This window comes from Columba livia, chromosome 1 (genome assembly GCF_036013475.1).
Source record: "Columba livia isolate bColLiv1 breed racing homer chromosome 1, bColLiv1.pat.W.v2, whole genome shotgun sequence".
NCBI lineage: Eukaryota > Metazoa > Chordata > Aves > Columbiformes > Columbidae > Columba > Columba livia.
In genome coordinates, this window is record NC_088602.1 from 134,500,006 (window position 1) to 134,523,727 (window position 23,722).

At 39.6% G+C, this 23,722-nt stretch overlaps 1 protein-coding gene across 50 annotated transcripts in view; it reads left to right on the forward strand.

Moving 5' to 3' along the window:
• The window catches only part of SOX5 (SRY-box transcription factor 5), a 732,238-nt gene that overhangs the window by 665,684 nt on the left and 42,832 nt on the right, over nucleotides 1-23,722 (forward strand). For all 50 annotated transcript variants that reach the window (XR_010466374.1, XM_065031395.1, XM_065031486.1 and 47 more), the window contains one exon: nucleotides 5,181-5,327. Coding sequence is in view for 49 of the 50 variants with exons in the window: in XM_065031395.1 (XP_064887467.1) it covers nucleotides 5,181-5,327 (147 nt within the window). In the remaining variant the exon portion in view is untranslated. The remainder of the gene's footprint in view (nucleotides 1-5,180; nucleotides 5,328-23,722) is intronic.

A 23,722-nucleotide genomic window follows, 5' to 3' on the forward strand; every position in this document is an offset into this window, starting at 1 on the left:
ATATAGTGGAGAACTAAATGAAGAACTTTTTTTCATAGAAGATCTAGAAAGCTTTGCTACCGATCACTGATGAGAGCAGCTTTCATTGTAATTCCTATAGCTATCTTTTTTTCCTATGTTGCCACTGTTTTTAAAAACCTTACAGTAGAATGTATGTCGAATGTTTAAGTGAATTCTTTTTTCTGGTTCCTTGTGACCTTTTGTTTTTAAATTAAAAAAACACCTGAACAAATCCAAAAGGAATTCTGTCTTCCATAATCAAATACTTTGCATGCCTTATACAAGCATAATATTAGAAGTAAAGGAAATGAAATTCATGTATTCTGAATGAGAGAATCTCAATTTATACCTTTTTTTCCCCTCCAGATTATGCAAAAATCAAAGCACAGGGCCATTCATGTGTAGATTTTTAATGATGGGTCTCAGAATGACAAAGAAATTGAAGTGTTGGATCAGTCAACACTTCAGACATTTAAGCACAGTGGTTTGTAAATTCATCACTGTGGTAACTCCACGGAAAAACTAGTTTGTATCAGAAACAAATTTATTGCAGTAACTGATTCAGTTTCCAGTACCACCTGTCTGTATCTCTCTGTATTTTCTTTTTAATAACAGCTCTTCATCTCTACTATTCACTAATAAAAATATTTTAATAAGAGATAATACTGTAATCCAAACGCCTATAGGTGCTTGAATCAACTATCTCTGCCTATGTAATTGCTAACACTTTGTTCAACCCTTTTTAAAATTGCTATTAAATCTCATTCTCATTTTCTGTATTAATAGAACAAGAATTCATTTTTAGTGTACCCTCAAAGCAGTAATGAGCATTGTTAACAAGTAACAACAATGCCCAAGGGGGAAGATTTCAAAGCCGGTCTAACCTTAAGGCTTTGCTATTGATGTACTACAGAGTCATCAAGCCAAGAGCTGTTAGAGCTAGTCCATTTGGAGACTTCAGCTGCATATTTCTGCTTAATATATTGGAAGAATTATAAATGGTTTAGGTGATGACCTAAGGAGATGAGGGAACTTTTTTTAAATAGCTTAAGAACAGAGGGGCAACTTAAAAAAATAACTGTACCTCCTGCTCATTTTAAAGTATATCACATTTGTGCTTGTGTTCTGATGATTTTGCTTCCATACAGATTTTCATAAGAGGTTAATGAGAAAACATTAAGAAGACATGCAATATTGCACATGGGTAGGGGAGCTGAAACATAGTTATTTAGTTATAAACAAACAATAGATGTTACTTTTTAATTGCTTTTTCAGAAGCCAAATTCTGCCTTCTTGAAGAAGTATTATCTAGCTTACTAAATGCAGAACATTGTACTTTTTTATTTATTATGAATAGCAAAAATAGACTTGTCTAAAGCAGTGGTTCTTCACTGATTTCAACTGGCTGCCTTCATCACAATGCATCTGTCAAGACCCCAAAGGTCCTGCAAGTCCTGCATGAGTTGTATTGTAGCAAAATTATCTCCTTGAGTGCTAGAATTTGGGATTGAGCCTTAAGGTTAGCTGAAGGCAGCAGAAGTGGTTTCAGTAGTCTCCGTTTGGGGTACAAATTAAGAGGTTCAAGAAGTGTGTATTACAGCAGTGATGCGGATTAAAACTATTTTCAACGCACTTTTTGAGGTCTTGGTTTTGTTATTGTGAAAAGTATAAGGATGCATTTTAGATGATGGTTGAATGTTTCAATAGAGAGCCATTCATACACTGTTCTAAAATTTGAAACTCTATTGGGGAAGCAGGGGTAGAAATGTTCTTGTGTTGCAGTTCAGTTTGTCTATGAAATGAATGTGTAAATTGTTGTCATTTAGCTGTCTTGATTCACAGCACTTGGTCACACCATTGCCCTTTCCTTGGGTATAAGCTAAAGGTCATCATGTCCTAAAACAACTAAATATGAACAGACAAGTTCAATAATGTCAAAGCTCGAAAATGTTGGCAATCTAAGAAACGTGCTGCATGTTGAATACTTCTCTCCATTTTTTGAAATAAGGGGGGGAATATAGGCACAGTCTTGTTCGTTAAATAGGATTAAATAGGATTCAGTTCCATGAGCTACGTGTTTTTCATTTTAGAGCTGGGCCTGATATTGCTTTTCAGTAGAATAGTTGGTTTGTGTTGCAGGAAAGAACTTTTTAAGAGGGTACTCTAACAAGGAACCTCTTATAGGATTTTATTTAATGTTTGTTTTTAATTCTCAACATGAATTAAATAAAGGTGAGATGTTGAATCTGATAGCAGGAGGACAGAAGTTTGTACAAAGCATGAATGAAGCCCTTATAGGTTTTCGTCCACCCGTCCTTCCAGATTATTCTACACGACACTGTGTCCTTCACTCTCTTGAGGTGTCCCCCAGCTGAGAAGACATGCATTTGAAATGCCGTATTATTCAGTTTATCATCTAAAAATATGGCTTTCTCCTGGGCTGTTGGCTAGGGAAATTCATTCCCCATGCTTATTTAGTCAATGTCTGTTTTACAAACACTGTAAAAAAAAAAAAAGTGGTTGATCACAATACTGTAGGGAGCAACCACATCTTCCAGCACATTTCTCAGTGACCGCTGAACAGATGTAAGATGGTACGGATTCTTGGACGTCATGGCATGCACGTATTTCATATAGTTTAGTTGTCATAATTCACTCTTGGAACCTCAACAGAAGGTTGAGAGCTATGTTTGAGGTAGAGATTTCCCACTCTTTTCAGGATAAGTATTCTGTTATAAAAAGTCTTCCCTGAGTACAAACAGAAATTTTTGGGGGGCTCAGTCCTCAACAGGCCTTTGTGGACTGTCAGTGATCTCCAGTTGGTTCATGACCGCTAAACGTCCAAACTGACTATGTTATTTTAACCTTTACTTATGGACTAGACGTATTATCTGATATCTAAGCTATAGATAAGCAGCAAGCTTGAACCTTTCTTGCTTAGTGGCTGTGTGACTTCCTTTTGTGTTTTTCATTTAGTTGCCTCAATTTGTTTCATCATTTTTTTCAATAGGGAGCAAAAGAGAAGGAAAAAACTTTCCCTAGATCTCCTTTGTCATCATGGGAGTCCAGTTATGTTTGAGCTGTTCTCTAGCCATGTATCCTATTTCTTAAACAAGTGTTGCCTTTCTGATATATTATTTCATACATAAAGCTGACTTGCTTTTCCTTGAACTGCCTGCCACAGTTCTACTCTGGTTCACACAGACCCTTGTTCCTTTCTCCCTGCTGGATTTAGTCTTCTTTTGAAAGAATGAATGGATATGAACTTCAACTGATAAATACATGCATTTGAATCTGTGACTGATTTGTGGCTGGATTGTTTTTGATGACTTTTATCTGTAGGTGATTTGCATCTATTTGGCTCACACTCGCTGGGGGTAACACATAGAATAAATGAATAAATAAATTGGAGGAGGAGGCAAAGAGACAATGCATGAATGAATGGATGATAGGGAAAGAGAGGGAGACTAAACAGAAAGGGATGGAAAAATGGTGATTAAGAAGTACAGAAAAATAAGGAACAAGCAGTCATCAAAGTAGAGAAAAGACATAAAAAGGATTCGAAACTGGAAAGAATAGAAGGAGTGAAAAAGAAATAACTAAGAACTTGGTGCCTGATTACACCCAAAAGAGCAGAAATTAGTTGCTCTTAATTATGTGAAAAGGCTAAGACTGTGCACCAGTGAAGGGAATAGTTTGTATGGGGAACCAGGGGACAATGTCCAGGTTTGTCCAAGACTCAGCAGAAAATCTTGCCCATCTGATCAAGTCAGCTGTTTGTTACAGGGCTTACGTACGCTGAACTCACATTAGCAGTGTCTGTCTACCTTTTGCACAGCTCCACGTGGAATACTTCTGTAATGAATGCTCACTATCTTCTTTCAAGCTTGCTGGTTTGGGTTAGCATTTCTTTGTGCTCTCCAATCTGACCTTTGTTCTTTTATCAGAATATACAATTAACTAAAAAACTAAGCACCACTAACAAGACTTTCTTAGAGTAGTCATATTGAAGCCCCCTTGTTTTTTCACATCCATTTCCATGTTCCTTCATGTTATCCCTTGCCACGTTGCATCTCAGAAGCTCTGTTAGCACCTGCAGGCAGAGAGACCCATCGTTGAGTGTTACACGTTACACATGTACTGCACAGCACAAATAATACGGAGCATGAGTCTTTGAAACTGGTACGGTGACCGAGGAGGGAAAGCCTTTGTTGCCACATTACCAACTCTCTCGGGCATCTGACTTCTATTTGGCTTCACCTGGCTCTGTTCACAAAGCAGCAACAACTGCTGCTTCTCCTGCCCACCGTGTTTATTTTCTCCACTTTTTATCAGGGGAACTTCCAGGCACTGACAGTTTGCCTGTTTCTCTCTGCTTTTGACCTCTGACCATTAAACTCTTACTGTAGTGCTTAACTTTAAACAGATAACTGTGATTATAAGTATTCACATGCTAATAATCAAGTATGCATTTAAAGTGCCTTGCTGGTTTAGTTTTGAAGAGAAAAGCATTCCCACTGTGTGTCTACTTTGCATCTGTCACAGGAAGAGTTCTTAGTCTTAACTGGAGCTTCTAGTTGCTAATGGACAGTACATGGACATCAATATGTATATTTTTATATTGAGTGTAGTGGCTCCCCAGAACCCAACTGAGAGTGGACTGTCACAGTGCAAAACAAAATTTTGTCATTCCCTGTTCCCAAAACCTCACAGCCTGTGCAAACAAGGCAAACAGCAAGAAGATAAAGAAACATGAAATGGTAGCACAGAGACAATCCTATCAAACATCATGTGAATTTCACAGTGATTGATGCATATTATCGATGGAGATCCTTATATGTCTAAATCATCTCAGGAAAGGAAAGATTACCCAGTGGCTTGGGCAAACCATGAAGACTGACTTTTGTTCCTCATTTTGAATCCCTGGACACACAGGGAAGCTTGGACATTTCTCATAGTGACATCTGTCATTCACGCCCTGGGGAATGAGTCACAAAAGTTGAGATGACAGTTCTTATCTTGAAATATACCAGTGTGCTAAATAAAAAATATCCATCAGAAGGAAATCATATCAATCTGCAATCGGAGAAGCTTGGGGAAAATTACTTATTTATTGATGATGTTTCTCCTCTCTTTCTCTCTCCCCACTCCCCCCTCCCATTTTTTGTTTGTTTTTACAGCAGTTGTATGCTGCCCAACTTGCTGCGATGCAAGTGTCTCCGGGAGGGAAGATACCTGGCATACCCCAGGGTAACCTTGGTGCTGCTGTATCCCCTACCAGCATCCACACAGACAAGAGCACAAACAGCCCTCCACCCAAAAGCAAGGTACTGTACTGGGTCCTGCAGCATCGTGTTTCTGACAACTTGCATGTAGGGCTGTGGGTATTTTTTTCCAGAAGGGTATCTGTGTGCCTCTCAGTTGCAGGCAGCAGGATGGTTTCCTGAAATAGGAGAATATTTGTACTGCCATTTTTCCAGTGGGAGGACCCCAGCACAGTAACAGCGAACAACCATTCATATATGACCGCATCAGTAACAGACACCACCTCAGCTGAGATCCCATGGTTTCCCTTGCAGTGTCCTAGCTGTCACACTGCTGTTTCTTCCATATTCAGTAACAGGTAGCAGGCCGTGCTGACCAGCTCCTATTCCAACACACAACTGTCATTTCCTTTCAAGAACACTAAACCAGTGTCAGGTTAGAAGTGTGTCAACAAGTGATGGGGCATCTCATCCGCAGCCACATCTGGTCCTGGGGTTCAGTGGGAGTTTGTGAAGGAACAAGTCTCCAAAGCAGTGTCTGTTGTGTTGTAGAACAGAGCTCGTGTCTGTCCATCAGGCAATGGGCTCTGATGAATAATACTGGTCATAGCTGGGCAATTAGGTCCATACTCATTTAAGAGATCAGACTACCTGCATGTAGTCACATCTGTATAATACCGCCAGTGTGTGACTAGTTGTACGAACAAAGACACAGAATATGTCCAGTGAAAGAAGATAAGCTCACTGTATGTCACAGCTGAGCAAAAATAATGGGTCAAAATTGAATGGCACATCTTAGGTGTTGCAAAACAACTAGGAAGAATTTTACTAAGGAACATAGGGAAAAAGCAGACCCATTTAGGTGACAGCAAGAACTTGGTAAAAATGTGTCCTTTCTTTTTGTCAGTGTCCTTTAGCCTGCTGCCATACCCTTTATTGTGTCAGAAAAGATTCCTCGAATTGACAGTAGCATCTTGTTTTCACCCTAACAGTAAAGAAGCACAGATTAAAAATAACCAGACAAATAAGTAATACCATTTTTCAGCTCAGTGAGATACATGTTCAAAGAATAAAATAGATGGTGTGGAAGTAGTAGCTTTTGTGTTAATGAATCAAGCTCTGGGTCTATGTTTTCTTTCTTCTCTCCTCAGTTCAGACTTTCTGACTTCCCGAAGTTTTTCCTTGCCTTGGCTTCTTTTATATACTTTAGAGGGAGGAATCACAAAGCCATGCAGTGCTTGATGATGGGGTTTGGGTTTGTTTTGGTTTTGTGTGTTGTTTTGTTTGTTGTTGGTTTTGGTGGGGTTTTTTTTGGTTGGTTGTTTTGTTGCTGTTTTCCAAGACGTCATGTCTGTGGTTAACAAGAGATTTTTTTGTGCATTTTACAAAGGGTTTTTGTGTGTGGCTAGCAGCTTGCTAGATCCACTACGCTTAAAATCCTGGTGTTGTTTTTGGATCTCTTGTGCACAAGCAGAATGTCTGATGAGATCTAAGGGGACACAATATTTATTTTGTGGCAATTGTGGAATTAGAAGGCCTGCCGTATCTACCAGTAATATCAAGCATAGATGTCTTACTGGCAGCTGTCAAGATCAGCTCTGTTCTCCCTTGTGTTTTATTGCTTTTTTGTATTTGTAGGTGTTCAGTGCCTTTGGCTTGCAGTTCTGTATGACACAAACAAAACTTATTTGCAAATTGAAAAAGCAAAAAAAAAAAGGGCCACAAGGAAAGGAAGGGGGCTCCAAAAGGCTGTAAAATTGTGCAGCGTGAGCCCTGTGATGCATGCTGTTTTCAATCTGCTGTGTGCCAGTTGGAGGCTCGGGGAGAGAGAGAGAGAAAGAGAAAGGATAATGCTGAGAAATGATAGAGTGGCTGTGACCTCCAAGCTCAGCCTGGAAATCCAAGACATTGATTTCACTTAGCATTCCTGCTGAGAAATCCGGCGGAGTTCAGTTGTAATAAAAGAACAAGATTCTGTTCTAATGGTAATGGCGTATGACAGACATATCACTTTGTCTGTCCTCAGCACCAGAGAGAGGAGAATTGGAGAAAGGGCACCTGACCTGCTTGTGGTGGTGTGCGAGTGCTATACTGAGCTTTGAACTCCAGCCTGGAAGCACAATTATTTATAATACTAAATGATAAAGAAACCTTTATAGAGCCTACAGTAATTAGAATAAAGCTTATACAGTAGTGCAGTGGCCTGGCTCAGAAAAAACACTGGTAAATCTGTCACAGTGGCAGAAACTGAAGCTTATGTGTTGAAACTAAACACCTTTGTTTGTGTCTGTGTGGACCTTCCTTTGCTGTTTCAAAGCTTGTTTGTGTTCAACAGCTCAAAAAGTTTACTGTGTTTGCTGATTTATTTGCTTTTTTTAAATGTAACTTTTTTAGCTGTTGTCAGGGAGTATCTGTTTGAGTTTCACAGCCATTTTTTAATATGTTTTTTCTAATCCTCTGCAGCAACTTGGTTCTTGAAGTTAGTCCGTGGTGGTCTTTTTCACTGTTACTGTACGTCATACTTCCACAGATGAACAGTTAATGCCTTAGACAAGCTTTCAATAGATGCTGTTTGCTGAATCTCTATTTTCAGCCCACAGTTTACACTGGCACGGCTTTGGTAATATATTCAAGTGTTTGGAGACAAGGAGACAGCCTTACCTGAGAGTGTGTCAAGCTACTGGCAAACATCTAGGTCACTTCTGAAAAGCTGTGGTTTTTTCCCTGTTGTATAGTGTTAAAGTTAGTGTGCTGCTCTTTGCAAGGATTCTTCAAAGTCGGCCTCAGCAGCAGATGGAACAACTGTTGGCTCTAGCAATGCTGAGAAGCATCAGGGGGAGTTTGCCAAGGATCATCCTTTAAATCTAGTAAGACTTGAACACATCACTGAAACTCCTCTAAGACCTTGGCAACTCCTGTTTTGGCAAACCTTTTATCAGTGGCCCTCACCAATGTTTGAACATTGTGCTGAGCAGGCTACCCTGGCATCTCCTGTTGTCTCGCTCGCCTTTCAGCAGCTGTGACCTGGAATAGTCAAATTCACTTCCTAGGTTTCTGTACTGTAACTTTTAAGAAGCCACGAAGTAGAGATGCCATTATGCTGTGCTGTACACATTCTGTCAAGTTTTGGTTAGGAAACTGAGCTGGTGTCGTACATTCTTCCAAGAAGAAATCTGTGCCAGAAAAATTGATTTAAGAAACAGAGCTAGTGGAGCCTGTCCAAAAGAAAATGCGTGCGTCTTGCGGAAATGGATTTTAACACAGCTTCTTCTTGAGCAGTTTTAAAAACAGCCGGTATGCTAATCATACCATTCAAATTTACCAAGGCCTCCTCCACAACCCATTTGAAAGGCAACTATCTTTGAAGTTTGCCAAATTGTGCTGGATTTCCAAAGTCTGTCTTAAGCACATTTCTGCCTTTGATCGTGTAAATGCTTGCATGCTGCTCTGTTGGGTGTTCAAGGTGCTTACACGCTCCCAAGTAAGTAGGAGAGAACAGGAACAGGTGCAGATAAGGACTAGGCAGAGTAACCTACCAGTCCATCTTGTGATTAACTTCAAGCCTCTTGCTTGTACAAGGCCATTCAGGAGATTAAAAAAAAAAAAAAACAACCCACAAAACCAAACCAAACAAAAAAAGCCACCCCACAATATTATAAAGAATAGATTTGTCTGAACAGTGACCTTTACCGTGCTACCAGGATTCTCACCTGGTAGGTACAGTCTTCACTGACTTCAGATGAGGTGCATTATACTCTTGAATAAGGACAGCAACATCACCCTCACTTGTAAACAGACAGGGCCCTGTTCATTCCTGCCTTTGTTCCTTGCTTTTTATGTTACACATATAAATAAGCATCTAGTGCCTGCACGGTGCAATATCTTAGCCCTTTCCATGTAACCTTTCAAGTACAGTAATTCCGGACTGAATTTTCAATGTAGCTTGTAAATGTAGCTAAATGATTCCCCGTATTTAATGGAGCACAGTGCATTTCCTGTAGCATCTGCTGAAAAACAGGAGCAATTCAGTGTGAGATGTGACAGGAGAGAATTCAGGGGCACTTTTCTTTTAACCTTGTTATGACCTCAGCCTTAACCCTACTCACAGTTGTGTCTCCATCAATGGCAACAGCACATAGATTGTCCAGATCTTTTGTTGTTGTTCTTTTCAAATACTTCTGGCAGTGATGTTACTATTTGCTCAGCAGTAGCACCTGGGAGTTGTGACAAGGAAAGGAAATGTGTTTCAGACAAGCCAGAAACAGCGCTAAGCGTTTGGATATACACAGTCAGATCCTCCTCAGCTGCAATATCCAGACAAATATCAGTGTGAATCCTTAACTGAAGATGGTACTTTATTTTCACATTATCTGATCCTCTGATCACCGGAGTAAACATTGGACTGAAGATTTTTCGTGTTGCCTATAGTCAGCAATAGAATTGCCTTTGAAAGACTTAGAGCTTGCCTTTCTACTTCAGCACAGATTGACCTTAAAATGGTGAGAGACTTCAGGGAAACTTCTTTGACTTTTGAGGAGTATCTGCTGATGATGCTACGGTTGCTGCCACTTGCAGCACCTGTGTCTTGCATCCTGTTTATAGTATATGAAGGATAGAAAGGGAATGTGTTTGCTCCATTCTCACCCAGGCAAGGTAAGCCTGGACACAAAACTACAACTGAGTCACTGTTGACTTTCTTACCAAGTACATTCAGTACCAGGGACAAAAATAAAGAATAAGAGTCTTTGGAAATGGGCATTTAAATTCAGACATGCCACAGGCTATATTATTAGGAAAAATTTGTAAATTATTCACTATGGGGAGATGGTTGGAGATTTTCCTGTCCCAGTCAAAACTGATGATGAGTCTATACTTACCAGTTTCAGTAGGAGTGCTTTCTTGACTCAGGAAAAAATATGATGAAAAAAGGGAAAAACATCTAAAGGGAAGAAGAAAGAAAAAGGCTCTAAAATGGCCTGGTAATAACAACACTCATCTGGATGGTATTTCTGATTCTACTTTGGGCAAATTGTTGGCTTGAACTTAATTTCAGGTGACTGCCTTGAGCAGGCCTGTTCACTTGGGTATATTTGTTTCCATTTCTCTCATTTCTCTCTTTTGTATGATAGCGCAAAATGTGAACATTTCTCCTGGGGAGATCTTGGGGAAAACATTAAGCTGCATCATCTTACTTACTACGTAAAGCTATGGCTATTGCAGAGGCCTAACTGATAAGTAGACATAGAGATTCCTTGTACCCTCAGAGCTGCTGTTTTTGAACGTGTTAAAGTATTTAATTTCAGCTCTACTGATGATGGAGGCATTGCTGTTCAAATGCAGAAGGATATTGGTGTTTTCATAACACGTTTTATTTAGTGATATCAAATATTTTTGGAAACACGAGCTAATTGTTCTGCACAGCACTGTGAAGTACTTCAGCTAGAAAGAGGACAGCAGTATGATAAAGATGACTGATTGTGGCTGTAAACAGGTGATCAAAGGGTGTGACTGCTTGTACTAGATGGGGCCAAATTATTTTCCCTGAAAAGCAGAGAGGAGGAACTTGTCTGAAACTAACCCATTGCATATGTTAGGCCTTGTATACTAATGGCAATTACTGTCCTCTTTATTGGTTGAAGAGCTCAGCAGCTGCTGAATGCCTGCCCAAGCAGCAGGAAATTAAGGCATTCTTATTTTCATTAAAGAAAGTACTGAGAATATTTTAGAGTGAAGAAGATGTGAGGTGCGCCATCCCTGCTAGAATGCCAAGGCTATGTTTACAAAAGCTTTATCTCCATGATTTGCAAGGCTCTTTTATTTTTGAGAATTTCCAGGCTGGACACAATTCTTTATATGCCACTCATTAAAAAAAATCTTGTAAATCAATCTAGTAAGTTTTTCAGCACTAGAATAATAGCGCTAAAATATTATAAATCAGTAAATTCAAAACATTTTTCAGTGCTTGCATTTTCCAATCCCCTTGTCAGTGCATTGAGCAGGTTAGAAATAGCTCTAAGATAATTCAGGAAAAGTTTATAGTATGATGCAGTGATGTATAGGAAGCTGTAAACCGAGACATCATCTGCCTTCACTGTGCTATGTTACTTGGTGCTGTGCTACTTCTTTAGTGTCTGTGTCTATTTTTAATTGAGACCTTGTAGCTAATTATCTCTTTAACCGGAAGCCTTTTTCCGTTGCTGCCCATGCTTTTAATCCCAAACCGCAAAATGTGGATTTGGGGACAGAATCTCTGAGACTGTTTTCCTCTTCCTTGTTCTCCTTCCTATTCATGATATCCAGGCATATAAACAATGACTTTTTAAACCATTTGCCAGAGCACAATGAAATCATTGTGTATTGGTGAAACTTCTCAAGATACTTTTCCAAAATAAGAGAATGCTCCGAACAATACAAACAATGCTAACAGCAGTATCTAGAAAGTAGCAGCAGTAGGGACTTGCGCAGTGTTGTTCCTGCCTTCCACTCCTCCCTATTTTCCTAAAAATAAATTAAATACATGGAGGGACTCCTAGGATGCTTTTTTTCAGATTAACTCTCCACAGCTCTGTTTCCTGATGTCATGTCTCTCTGGCAGAAGCCTGTGTCGCAAGCAGAGTTGCCAGCCAGTCAGCCCTTGTCAGGCTCAGTTGGCACTCTTTATAATGAAAACTCAGAAGAAAACACAGCAAAAAGCAAAGGGGGGAAAAAAAGCCCTCTGAAATCCGTGGTCACACAATGAAAGTGCGACATGTGAATTAGGCAAGACCACTGCATTTCTGCAACAGAGAGGTCTTCAGAAATCAGACAGGTAACAGCAGAGATGTGGTAATGACCAATGTGCAATGTGTGCTTCTTACTAGTTCAATGCTGTTCCTTGCTGCTAGTTCTTTCCTTATCTGGTATGAATAAATAAAAAACTTACTATTTCGTAAGTGGGAAGGTTGGTGGGGTGGGCCGCAGGTAGTAGTTTTCATTCCTTTTGGTTAAATGATCCACATCATTGGCTTAATACTGAAGACCAAGATCCTAAACCGAACACTTGCTTTCAGGAGACAGCTACAAAACCCGGGTTCAGTTAAAGAATCCCTCAGTGTTCAGGAATGCTGGAACCTAACATTTTGTTTCTGCTCTACATCTTACTCTGTGACTTACAAATACTTTAACATTGACTTCTGCAGAAGCTTTTTAACAGAACTGCCCATCTAGAGTCACTTAGAGCTTGAATGAGAAAGAGTAGCATTTTGCAAGAAGAAACTGAAAGAGTCCCAAACAAGTAAACAGTGTCACAAAGTCTTTTTTTTTTTTTTAATGCCACTAAGATAGCTGTTGAGCTGTCGTTGCCAGCTGGCCATGGGCTTTAGGAGAGCGTGGAATCTGGAGCTGCATAATGAAACAGAAAAATTAGATTTTCCAGGTTGCAGTGGTTATTGTTCATCATCCTCACGTTTGGGTGGGCTTGTTCTGTGGGTATAGTTGGAAAATATTTAGGAGAGGGTCTTTCTGCTGAGGGAGGGGAACCAAATGTGAGGAGAAATATGTGAAGTTCAGCTTGGGACATAGCATTCTTCACTGGGGGCTTCCGAGTATCACAACACTGCAAAGACGAAGGACCAATATTGGCTCAAAATTAAATACAGATAACAAACCAGCCAGTTATGCCAATATGGGATTAATTTATAGTTTCCTTCTTAATATGAAATTCCTATAAATTAAAGGTCATCCTTTATTAGAGAGATTTATTTTTCAGACTCCAAGCTGTTAGACTCTCTAAATCAAGGAGTGTATTTGTTCCAGGAGCACAGGCTTGTGCAAAATACTACTACTGTAGCAATGTACCTATTTCATGTTTTAAGAGACAGCTCAAAATGGAGCAGAGGATTCTCTTTCTACCAGATACTTCTAGAAGGGACCCAGGTATTTCGCTTTAGGAATTAAACCTTTCCTTTTGAAGCTTCATGTGAAGTGTTTGGGTATTATGTGGCATGTATTAATAATAAAAACTAAACTGTAGAGGCTGCCTTGGCATAGCTATCTACTCGACAGCAATGTAGCCACCTTTTACCAAATGTAGAACTTATTTTCAGCACAGAAAGTAAATTTCTGAGGTAATTGAATAAAATTCTAATGTGGTCGGTCTAGCAGGTTCCAGAAACTGCTTGCTTTATCTGCAGAAGGGTGGTTTGCTTCCACATTACATGCTAGCTTTGAAATTAGCTCCTTTTGACACATTCAGGCAGAACTCAATTCAAACTAAGCCACAAATAAATACATTTTTTCAGTAAGTATTCCTGTATGCCCACAGCTGAATGATTATAATTTAACAAGGGAGCTCTACAATTTTTTTAATCTGAAACATTTTAATTTGTAATCCCTGGTAGCTGTGGATAGCTGAAGAAAAGCAACATTTTGCAGCAGAATGGAGAAGAAATCTGTTTTGTTTTCGAATTCAAAAAGACAGTTTCTTATAGGTTAGTATTAACTCTAGAGTTACGTGAAGTACTTGGCAAATATTTCACTGAAGTTTCTCAGAACTACACATTTGTTGTACAGAATGCAGTTGGAATTGTTTAGTGTAAAATGAACTGGTGCAAAAGAGAGTTTCCGAGAAATTATGTGGAAATCCTCAATTTAGAATATACACATTTTTTTAAACAGTGCGGCTACATCTTGTGATTTCATAATGGAGAGTTTCCTTAAGGTCCCAGCTCCTGGAGTCACGTGAATATGTGAGAATCTCATTTAAACGAAAAGCTTCAAGCTGTCATGGATGAAACTTATCAATTGGTATAAATGTATCTCAAAGGCTTAGAAAGCAGCTAACAAAATGAATCTGAGTGTTACTATTTTAATCAAGTGGGATTAATTTTCAGCCTCAAATCATAGAAGGCTCCATGTTGGCAATTTTGCTAAGGCATAAATATTTCTCAGCAGAATTAGACTTTTTACTGTAATATCTGCCAGTGAAAGTATCCAGAGAGAACATTCAAGAACATCCAAAGAACATCAGAGGCAGGCAAGCTGACCCAACAAACCATTTTGGTTTTAGATGTAATTTGACAGGATTTAATATACGAAACCAGTTTAAAATTTTGGTCTTGATCCTGTGCCTTTATCCACTAATGCTGCCAGACTACAAATACATACTTGTAGTACTAATGAGTATAGTTTCTGTTTGTTTCCTTTCAGTTGCTACATTTTTCCCTGCTGCTCTTAAAGGAAAGATAAATTAATACCATGACTGGTAAAAAAAACAAAAGTCTTTGATAAAGGATTGCTCAGTATCTGACATGTGGAGCACATGGAGGGGAAGACTTTGATGGGAATGCTGGAGAGAAGGCTTTTCAATTTCCAATCATGATGTTACAGAAAGAATATAACTTTGAGTGTTTCATAAGTCATTAGTGGTTCTGAAACTTTCTTTGAGTGGATGTGCCGGCACCTGCGAGTAGATTTAAAACAAGGGGCCATTCCTAGGAGCAATGTGTGGATGGAGATGTAACACGTGGGTTCGTGCAGGCTTTCGGCTGACATGCCAGGCAGTGGCATGTCACGTCATGAATCAGCCACATCATGTTACGTGATTTCAAGCTAACAGAACACAACAGGAGTTACACAGGGACAAACACAACCCAACGTGACATATCCATGGGAAAACTGGCACAACAAGCTTCTTAAAGTTGAGTTTCAGGGGTAGATTTATTCGTCTCCAAAATGCTTCAGAGAAAACTATGAGACAGCGTACTGGGAAAGGGAGTAGTGTAGTGACAGACTTACTAAAGCAGCTTTAATTCAGTGTACATTTAGGAAGAAAACATACGTATGTAACAATTCTGGAGAGTATTTTTGTTGTGTTGAGTTCTTATGACTTTATTTCTTTCCAAAGGTAGCGCTCTCAGGGCTGCAGTCGTTCCAGGTCAGTGATTATTTTTATCTGTAGCCATGCTAAGAGCTGTATATACTTCAGGTTACAGCTGTAAGTTAATGTATTTTGAATTTAGCTGTTGGTTGCCTCGGTAAATCTTGAGTCATCCTAGTCTAAACTCCGTTGTTTTTTCTGTTTTGCTTGCGGATCAGAATGATCCCCTTTTGCGTCTGTTTCCAATATTCTTAGTCTTCTCTGAAATTACCTTCTTTCCTTTTCTGGACACTTCTATCCTAGTTTCTTATGTCCCCTGAAAACAGAGTCTGCAGTTAAAATTCTAGGATGAATTAATTCATCTCTGTTTGCTTATTATTCATAATAAATGTGCAGATAGCACAGGCTTTCAATGTTCTCTATAAAAGGCACAGACCTAATTGGAGGTCAAGGAAATTCAACACAGATATTTGGCTGAGAAATGCATGTCAAGTAGTGTTTTGTGATATCAGAAGTTTAAATGGTGTCACGTGATTGTTTGCCCAATGCATTTAATGTCTGGATTTGCAGTTCTTAATTTCGCAGCCTTAGAAATATGAGTTTCTCTACACAAAATGAGTCCTCCCAGTGAACTGCAGCTCATAGGGGGAATGAGGTGGTGGCGTAATGCCTGGGAGATTCACTACTTCACCAAACAACTCAAGTTCATTGGGGCTAGTGAGTAAGGAAAACAACAGCCACATAGTTTTGGCTAGCCTAAGCAAGAAAATAACACTGATATTCAGAGGCCTGCAGAGTAGAACAAATTGAATAGATACTTTATCTTCTGCCTTCATTCTAAAATGAGCAAGATGCTTCAATGGTGCCAGAAGCAGTAAACCCTCGTTTCATTTGTGAAGCCTCACAGTATTTGGACTCTGTCTAGAAATGCAGAATACCTCTTTCTGGGGGATCTCCTGGTGTCTGTTAAAGTGTGGGTAAGCACTGAAGTCTTCTCCTGGAGCAAGAGGCTCAGTGTGTCCCCCTACCCCATTGTCGCTCTATACAAATGCTGTGGAACCTTTGAGGACTTCGTCAAACCAGATGGAGGTTGGCACGTGGGCTCAAAATGTTTATAAAGATTATTATTGCCAAACATGCGTACATGCACACAGACCTCAGGTGCCCACTCCCAGACATGCACTCACACACCCTAATTTTGAGGTTAAAAATAATCTCAAATTTGAACAAATTCCGGGGCTTTTGTAGGCATGACATCTTAAATTTCAAGTGGATGCGGTGTGTCTTGCTACTGCTTTTCCAGTGCTGCTGTTCTTCACCCCCAAATGATTACAGTTCAGTGCTGGGTGGAAGGGTTCTTGTGATAGTATCATTTGGGACTCACATGACATCTTAAATTTCAAGTGGATGCGGTGTGTCTTGCTACTGCTTTTCCAGTGCTGCTGTTCTTCACCCCCAAATGATTACAGTTCAGTGCTGGGTGGAAGGGTTCTTGTGATAGTATCATTTGGGACTCACTTTGTAAATTGCGCTGTGCTCAGAGGAAAATAATGCTTTATAAATACATATTATTACTGGTGATGTGATAAAATTATCTTATGCTTACCAAGTATCCTAGTGTCTTGTCTTGATCCTAATTAGCTGGTGACATACATGTTGAGTCAGTGCTCTAGGATTTATGCCCAGAATAAGTCACAAAAACATAGCAGCTTCAGTATGGGAGAAAAGGATGAAAGGGGCTTTTTTCATCTCCCTTTTTTTTTCTTCAGGATAAGATGTAAAAACTGCCCAGAGCTGGCCCTGTTCAGAAGTAGCAAATCAGCCCCTTGGAATTTTTTTTTTAAGATGTCAACTTCCCTCTCGTATACTTCTGTGAAGACAAAGAGTGTCTTAACATCTGTATTGAAGTCATCATTAAAATAAAAGGAGATCTGTAGACATCAGCTATAAATCATCAAGAAATAGCTTGTGGGTAACCTTTGACACAATTGAACCTACTTGGAATGAGCTGGGGCTGGATTCATTGCCTGTAGTGAAGCCATTAGGTGGACTAAAGGTCTCCTCTCTCTCTCCCTCTCTCTTTCCGTCTCTTACAGACTTAGCTTCTGGGAGGTGAATGTGTTCTGGCTGAGTGATGGAAATGCATTTGGATGTGTTCTTAAATAGACATTTGTTTTATGTCTGAAAAGAATAGGCCAATCTTAACAGTGTGATGCTGGGGCTATTTGAAAGGTATTTTTTAAGGCAGTTGTCTTCTTTCAGCTTTACAAAAACTATTTTAACCAATTGTTTAGGCTTGAGGAACAGCATGGGATATCTATTGTGTATGGATGCATGCATGTTCTACAGAATTAACAGGAAAATGGTAGATTAAAATCTGCCTAATTTTACATAATAGATTTTTGGCATTCTTGTGATCTGACTTCAAATTCATGCTGAGTTTCTACAGTATAACAGAAATACTAGTTTGCAGTTGTTAATTTTAATTTCTAGAGATGCTGGTTTTTAAAAGGAGCTGAAAGTGTTCAACATCTCATGGGGACAAACTATGAGTCTTACTAATGAGTCCAGCAATTAGTGGTTCATTGTGCCTGCCAGCAATTTGGCCCCGATACCGGTCCTGGTGGTGATTTCATTTTTGCTGGTGTGAATCAGGAATAGGATCTGAAGCCTATTCACCAAGGGAGGCTGAATACTTCTTCAGCACTGTTCTGCTTGTAATCTGCCTTCAGTACTGACAGCAGCAAACAAAATAAAATACAAAACTACAATATATTTCCATTTTAATTATGATTACTGTGGTTTATAAATATGTTAATTAGGATAATAATACAACATTGATAGTACTTATTAATCTTAAAGGGTTGTAAATGATGGTGTCTCCATGCAGTTAGATAAACATATATATGATGTATGCCCAGTTTCCGTAAAATAAACCCTTTAGAGAGATGAAAGGGTGTGTTTTCTACAATTTCGTAACTAGAGAATTGAGGCAAAAGAGATGGCCCTTTGCTTTCTGTAGCCTTTTGCACAAAACACTAAAATTTATATTTGCTAATATTTTATCATAACTTTGCAAAGATGTCAGTGACTGTGTGCAGTAGATAGATAATGAGTCACTCATTCAAGTTCACAGAGAAAGTTTGTTGGAAAGTCAGGAGCTGAACCCAAGTCTCTTTGGCATGACCCAAGGAATCAGCAATGAAAGAGGCACGACTGTGGCACAGGAAAAGCAATGACCCTTCCCAACAGGTGTACTCTTAAGTAGTTAACCCCACATATGTCGTTATGGATGGAGTATAAATATTAAACAAATTCTTCTGTGAGTGCAGTACTCAATGAGGGAGCATGTGTTTGCGTTGAACATTCCCTGCAGAACGTTAAACTCCCTCTAGTTTCTGGAACTGCTGATTAGATTTCATCTTGCTGCTAAAGGGAGGTGAAATGAAAAAATGAAACAACCATCAGCAAGACAAAGTTGTAGAATCATTTTGAATATAGTGATCTGGGATGTTGTTAATAGAACGCAAGCATTAAAGAAGGATGAAGTTTGTGTTGATAGCTTCCCTTTGAAAAGCTATTAGTTGGAAAAAAAAAAATTGTCAAGCAGGTCATATCTACAGTTACAAAACATATTTTGACATCTTTCTTACAGTTGTATGTACCTATAAATAAAAACAGTGCATTTTATTTTTGCACTACTTTTTTATATTGCTGCATACGTTCCTGCGTCTCTTAGTGAAAAATCTACCTAGACTACATAGAGATATCCAAAGTCAGAGAAAGCACAGGTGGTTTTTGAAAAAGAATTTCTTAGCCTGCTGCCAGTTGTCCAAGCTCTTTGAAATCTCTTTTCTTTCAAGCTCTTTTGACTTGTTTCTTCTAAAGTTTTCAACAGCTGGGGTTTTGTTTTGTCTTTTTTTTTCCCCCTGAATCTTCGAATCCGTGCAGCATCTTTGCTTCTCCTGCCTGACCACAGCAGGAGGAGGGGTCTGTTGCTAATTTGTTTTGATACGGTACGCTTTGGTCTGTATTCTTTTTGAAATTAATTCCTTTTGCAGGTGTGAGGTTAGAGGTGGTGGTGTGCTCCCAGCGAAGGTGTCATCCACCACAGAGAGGAGGTGGGAGGCTTTGATCAGTGTGGCTTCTGTTTTCTTGTTGTTCATTTAAAATGTACCAGTTTGTAATGCTGTTTGGCTTTGCAGGTCCTTGTTTTATTTCCTTAGAAGTCCTTCCCCGTCTTTTCAGGTTTTGTTGTTTTCATTGCTGCTCATTCTGCTTAGCATTTACTGAGGATTATTTGTTGGAAGGTGGTAACTCCAAGTTCAGTTTAGGCAATGAACAAAATCCAGTCTGTTTCCATGTTTTGAACAGCCTTGTTATGGGTGGGATAGTGCATTATTAAGGATGTGACACCACATGTTTAGACTTCTGGGTTTCATTGTGACAGAATTATGTAGCAAGTATTTAAAAAAATAATCTAACCAAGACCCAAACTACAAGGCATCATGCTTTGGGATATGGGGCACTCCAGTTTCTACCCAGCACAAGTTCAGGATGCCACAGATAAGACTGTCTGACAACTATCTATTTTTTCTTGCAACTTCTTTTGAAGCAGCTGGACATTTTGGGAGGTTCAGTATGGTATCAAAAAAAACTCGAAAACATTGTTCTGAGTGAGAGTGGCAGTCACTCTGCTCTTCCTTATGACTAAGTTGTTTATTCACTGTGCAAGATTAGGGCAGTCATTTAGCCACTTTGTGCCTTATTCTTCTATTTGTAAATTAAGGCAAAAACTGTCAGAGTAATTATGAGGTTTAATGAATTAATAGACCTGTGGTACACTGGGTTTCCCCACGCCTTGGACTTTCCTCCTTGCCATGTAGTTCGGTACGGGCAGGTTTTCTAGGAAGAGTCTGTTCCTCTCCTATCTCCCACAATTTTGTGACCTTTTCTGATACTTTTTACCTCTTGTATAATAAAGTGATTTGTATGGTTAAGAGCATGAAAAATCAGTTTTGTTTTCCCGTGAAGACTTGAAGTATCTGCGTCAATCCCTGCTGACCTGTGCCAGACTTGAGCCTTCTTAGAGAAGTGCATTTTACCAAATAAATAGGTACAGCAGTGATGTGAGAAATACAGCTGAACAATAATTATTAGAAGTAAAAAGCTAACAACAGGACCAAAGTTTGGCAGAAAGTATGGACCAGCAAAATCCCAAGTGGCCAGTCTCGCAGCACTGGCTCATGTAACTTTACTCAACATAGACCTTTTTCATTTCAGGCCAAACCTGGCAGGATTTGCTCAGAACAAGCTTTGCTGAAGCTTGGGTTTATTTTCATTTTTTGTTTGTTTTGTTTTGTTTGTTTGTTTGTTTTGTTTTTGGTAAAGGAGGCTACTGCACTATATTTTCGCTCACTCGGAGATACAGAATGAGGAGGTTTTTCATTATGAAGTGCAAGCAAATGCTAAAAACTCTTTGTTCCTGTAGTTTTGCTTCATACTGAAAATCCACATACTGGGTCCTAAGCAGTGTGGTGAGCAACTCTCACTTCTGCTTCTTTCAGTCTAACAGAAGAGCAAATACCCACACAGCAGAATAGCAGCAATGGGAGTAAGTCAGTTACTTTCATATGGATGAAGTGGATGTTTGATGTTGGGATAAGCATCTATAAGTCATCAGGTTTCTCTAGAGGTTGATGTGGCTGAAAACTCATGATCAAGCAGAAGTAGCATAAAAATCTCATACCAGCCTTTTTTTCTTAAACATGTTGTGCTATTTGTCTGTGGAGATTATCATGGGACTTCACAAGGGTGGTGGGCGTTTTGGCAGTCCAAAGCCAACCAGAAGCTGCAAGTGTGGTTTGGGGGATGCTTCTCTGAGGATTTGAAAAGCTAAGTGAATGAATTTTAGGTAAACACATACCAGTGTGCTCATTTTGCGAAGCTGCCTGCCCTGGTGTATTCTTTTGGCCAAACAGCCTTGCCTTGAGCCCCATAAGACTCCAAAGGATCCTAGTGCAGCACTTGTCTTCCCTGAAGAGTTTTAAAGAGTTGTTTTCAGGGTTCTGTGTGCAGAGGTCTGACCAGTTGCTACACAAAATTAAGGCCTTTGCCGCAGGTCATCAGTGGATGTAGATTTTGAGGAATTATGTAGCTCTCTCCACAGACGCCGCTTTTAGGCCACCCTTCAGCTCAAACAGCCCACACTCCTCCTCCATGTCTGAGCTATCTGGAGTGCTATAATGATCGGAGGCTTGTTTGGCATTTGATCCTCTTATCATTTCAGCATCTGCATTCTGTGGCTCGCAGAATGGAACACTGCTAGAGAGTAAGCGCTGTGCATCAGATAAAAAGGTTGTGGGGAGAATGGGAAGGCATCCAGCTCCTCGGGCCTTCCATGTTTGTAGACAGGTCCTTTTGCATGCTCCTCTTCTGTTCTTCCTATACCTGTTTGTGAATCCTGTGTGCAGCTTCAGGAAACAATGGTGCTAAATACAAAGGAAAAACACCCCAGCAGCTCTCTTTTTTTACTGTGACAACATGTGGACTAGACAAAATCAAAGCTTGGGGTTTCCAGGGCAGCAAATTAGTCTTTGTAAGTGCAGACTTATTTCCTGGCAGCTAGGCTTCCTGTAAAGAAAAATGGAAGGGGAGTATGTCAGGGATCTTTCAGAGAGGACGAAGTCTCCAGAGAATGTCCTCACTGAGAGCCTCTAGCATTGTAGAAAAGGACTGGGAAAAAACTCCTGTGTCTCTGGTTCTACAAAACAGATTAAGTTGGTGTGTTCTGCAGCACTTTTGCCCACCCATGAACAGGAATGGAGACTGTGCAGGAATACTCCTAGTGTATAAAGCAGCATTTGGGGGTAATTTGTTCCTTGAGTAGTCACCTCAGAGAAGCAGATGGGAGAACAAAAAGAATGTTTGTCACAAATGTAAGGCAGCGCAGTTTTCCCCTTTCAGTGCCATGAATAAGATTATTTGGGCACTATCAGTAATGACTGGAAATACTGACTTCAGTTGGGTAACATGCGCTGAATCCAGAAAATGTCTACATTCTGAGAGCAAGACATTCAGGAAAGCATACTCAGCAAAGCAACACCATTAAACAAAAATCTGCTCTAGGTATAGATAGAAATTCAGGCTGAGATGTTTCTGCAGCTATCACAGAAGGAAAAGTCTGTGCATTTAGCGGGAGCAGAAAGAAAGAACACGGTTCTTCCCAATATTTTCCCTCTTTGGTGCCTTTTCTTTTCTGACAAGAAACTAGTTGTACTTTCTGCTTTTGCACTGGAGCTCATGAGCAAGAGTAGGATACAGTGCCTTCTCTGAACCTGAAGAATAATTTTGTTGTGTTTATTATCATATCATAACCGATATGCCTGTTTATATGTCTCTATTTCTTTTTCTATGTAGTATGGAGAAATTTTCACCTTTGCAGGAAGAGACACATTATTCTTAATCAAAACTTGAGAATGTGGCAGGGGGAGGTACAGCTGCAGATGAGCATTATCTAATTCACCCATCCTGTCATGTGAACATCCCTGCTTAATTTAATACAATTATTTCATCAGTGAGGATAATATCAGCAGCGTGATTCATTTATACATGTTTCACAACTGCCTTTACCTCTCAGCTTCTTATTATCACTACTGATAATTGCACCATGAGTGGCTTCAGAGGAAGGGAGGGGATGTGAAGGAAGCTGCCAGTATCTTTGTATGAGTGTGTGGACAACTGTAGGCTTGAGGGACAGTAATGCAAAGGGATTTTCTTTGCATATGTGCTGTTGCATTTTGGTTTCTGATATGTTTTGGTTAGACGTTTCTGGATGAGCAGGAGACTGAATGGATAAGCCACTGACTGGCTGCATTGTTCAGTGAGAAACAATAGCATCATTGTCTTCTGCCCCAGCCATGCCAGTAAATGCTCCATATTTTGCATTTCCCTTGAAATTAAGATCTCCACGAAACAGAAACAGGGTGAGGGAATGAGGCTTTGTTTCTAGTGAGGTGGCAGAGGCATTCTTTTAGAAAGCCCCTCTCTGGGTTCTTATTTCTAACTCATTTGCTGTAATTTGTACTGTCAAGGTCATTTACATAGGCAGCAAGATGTGGCAAATGTGTTCCCATAGGTCATGAAAAGCCTCTTTAGTAAAGCATGCTAGGCTGTGCTTATGCCAGGTCATTTAAGCACATTTGTATTGCCAGTCAGATGATACACAGAGTAGTTCATGATTTTGTAATAAACAGTGCAAGCTGGACCTTCAGTGTGTGCCACAGTGGGATACATACAGCCCTTGGATTTAAATGACAGTACAATAATTCAGTAACTGTATTTTAATAGTACACTAATCTTTCAAATATGTGAAAAGAAGTGAGATTATGAAATCCAAATTAATTGTCTGGGTTCTTCCCCACCACCACTTTATTTTTCTTTCTCTGAGACTGGTTTGTTCAGCTGGGCCTTCCGTCTTTTATTTAGCTCTTGGTGCTGAAATAGTGCCATTTTTAATAAATGGTTTAGAGAGATTCTCAAAATCAGATATTATTCCCTTCTTTTTCCATATCCATTCTCCATAGAGATAAATTAATCTTCT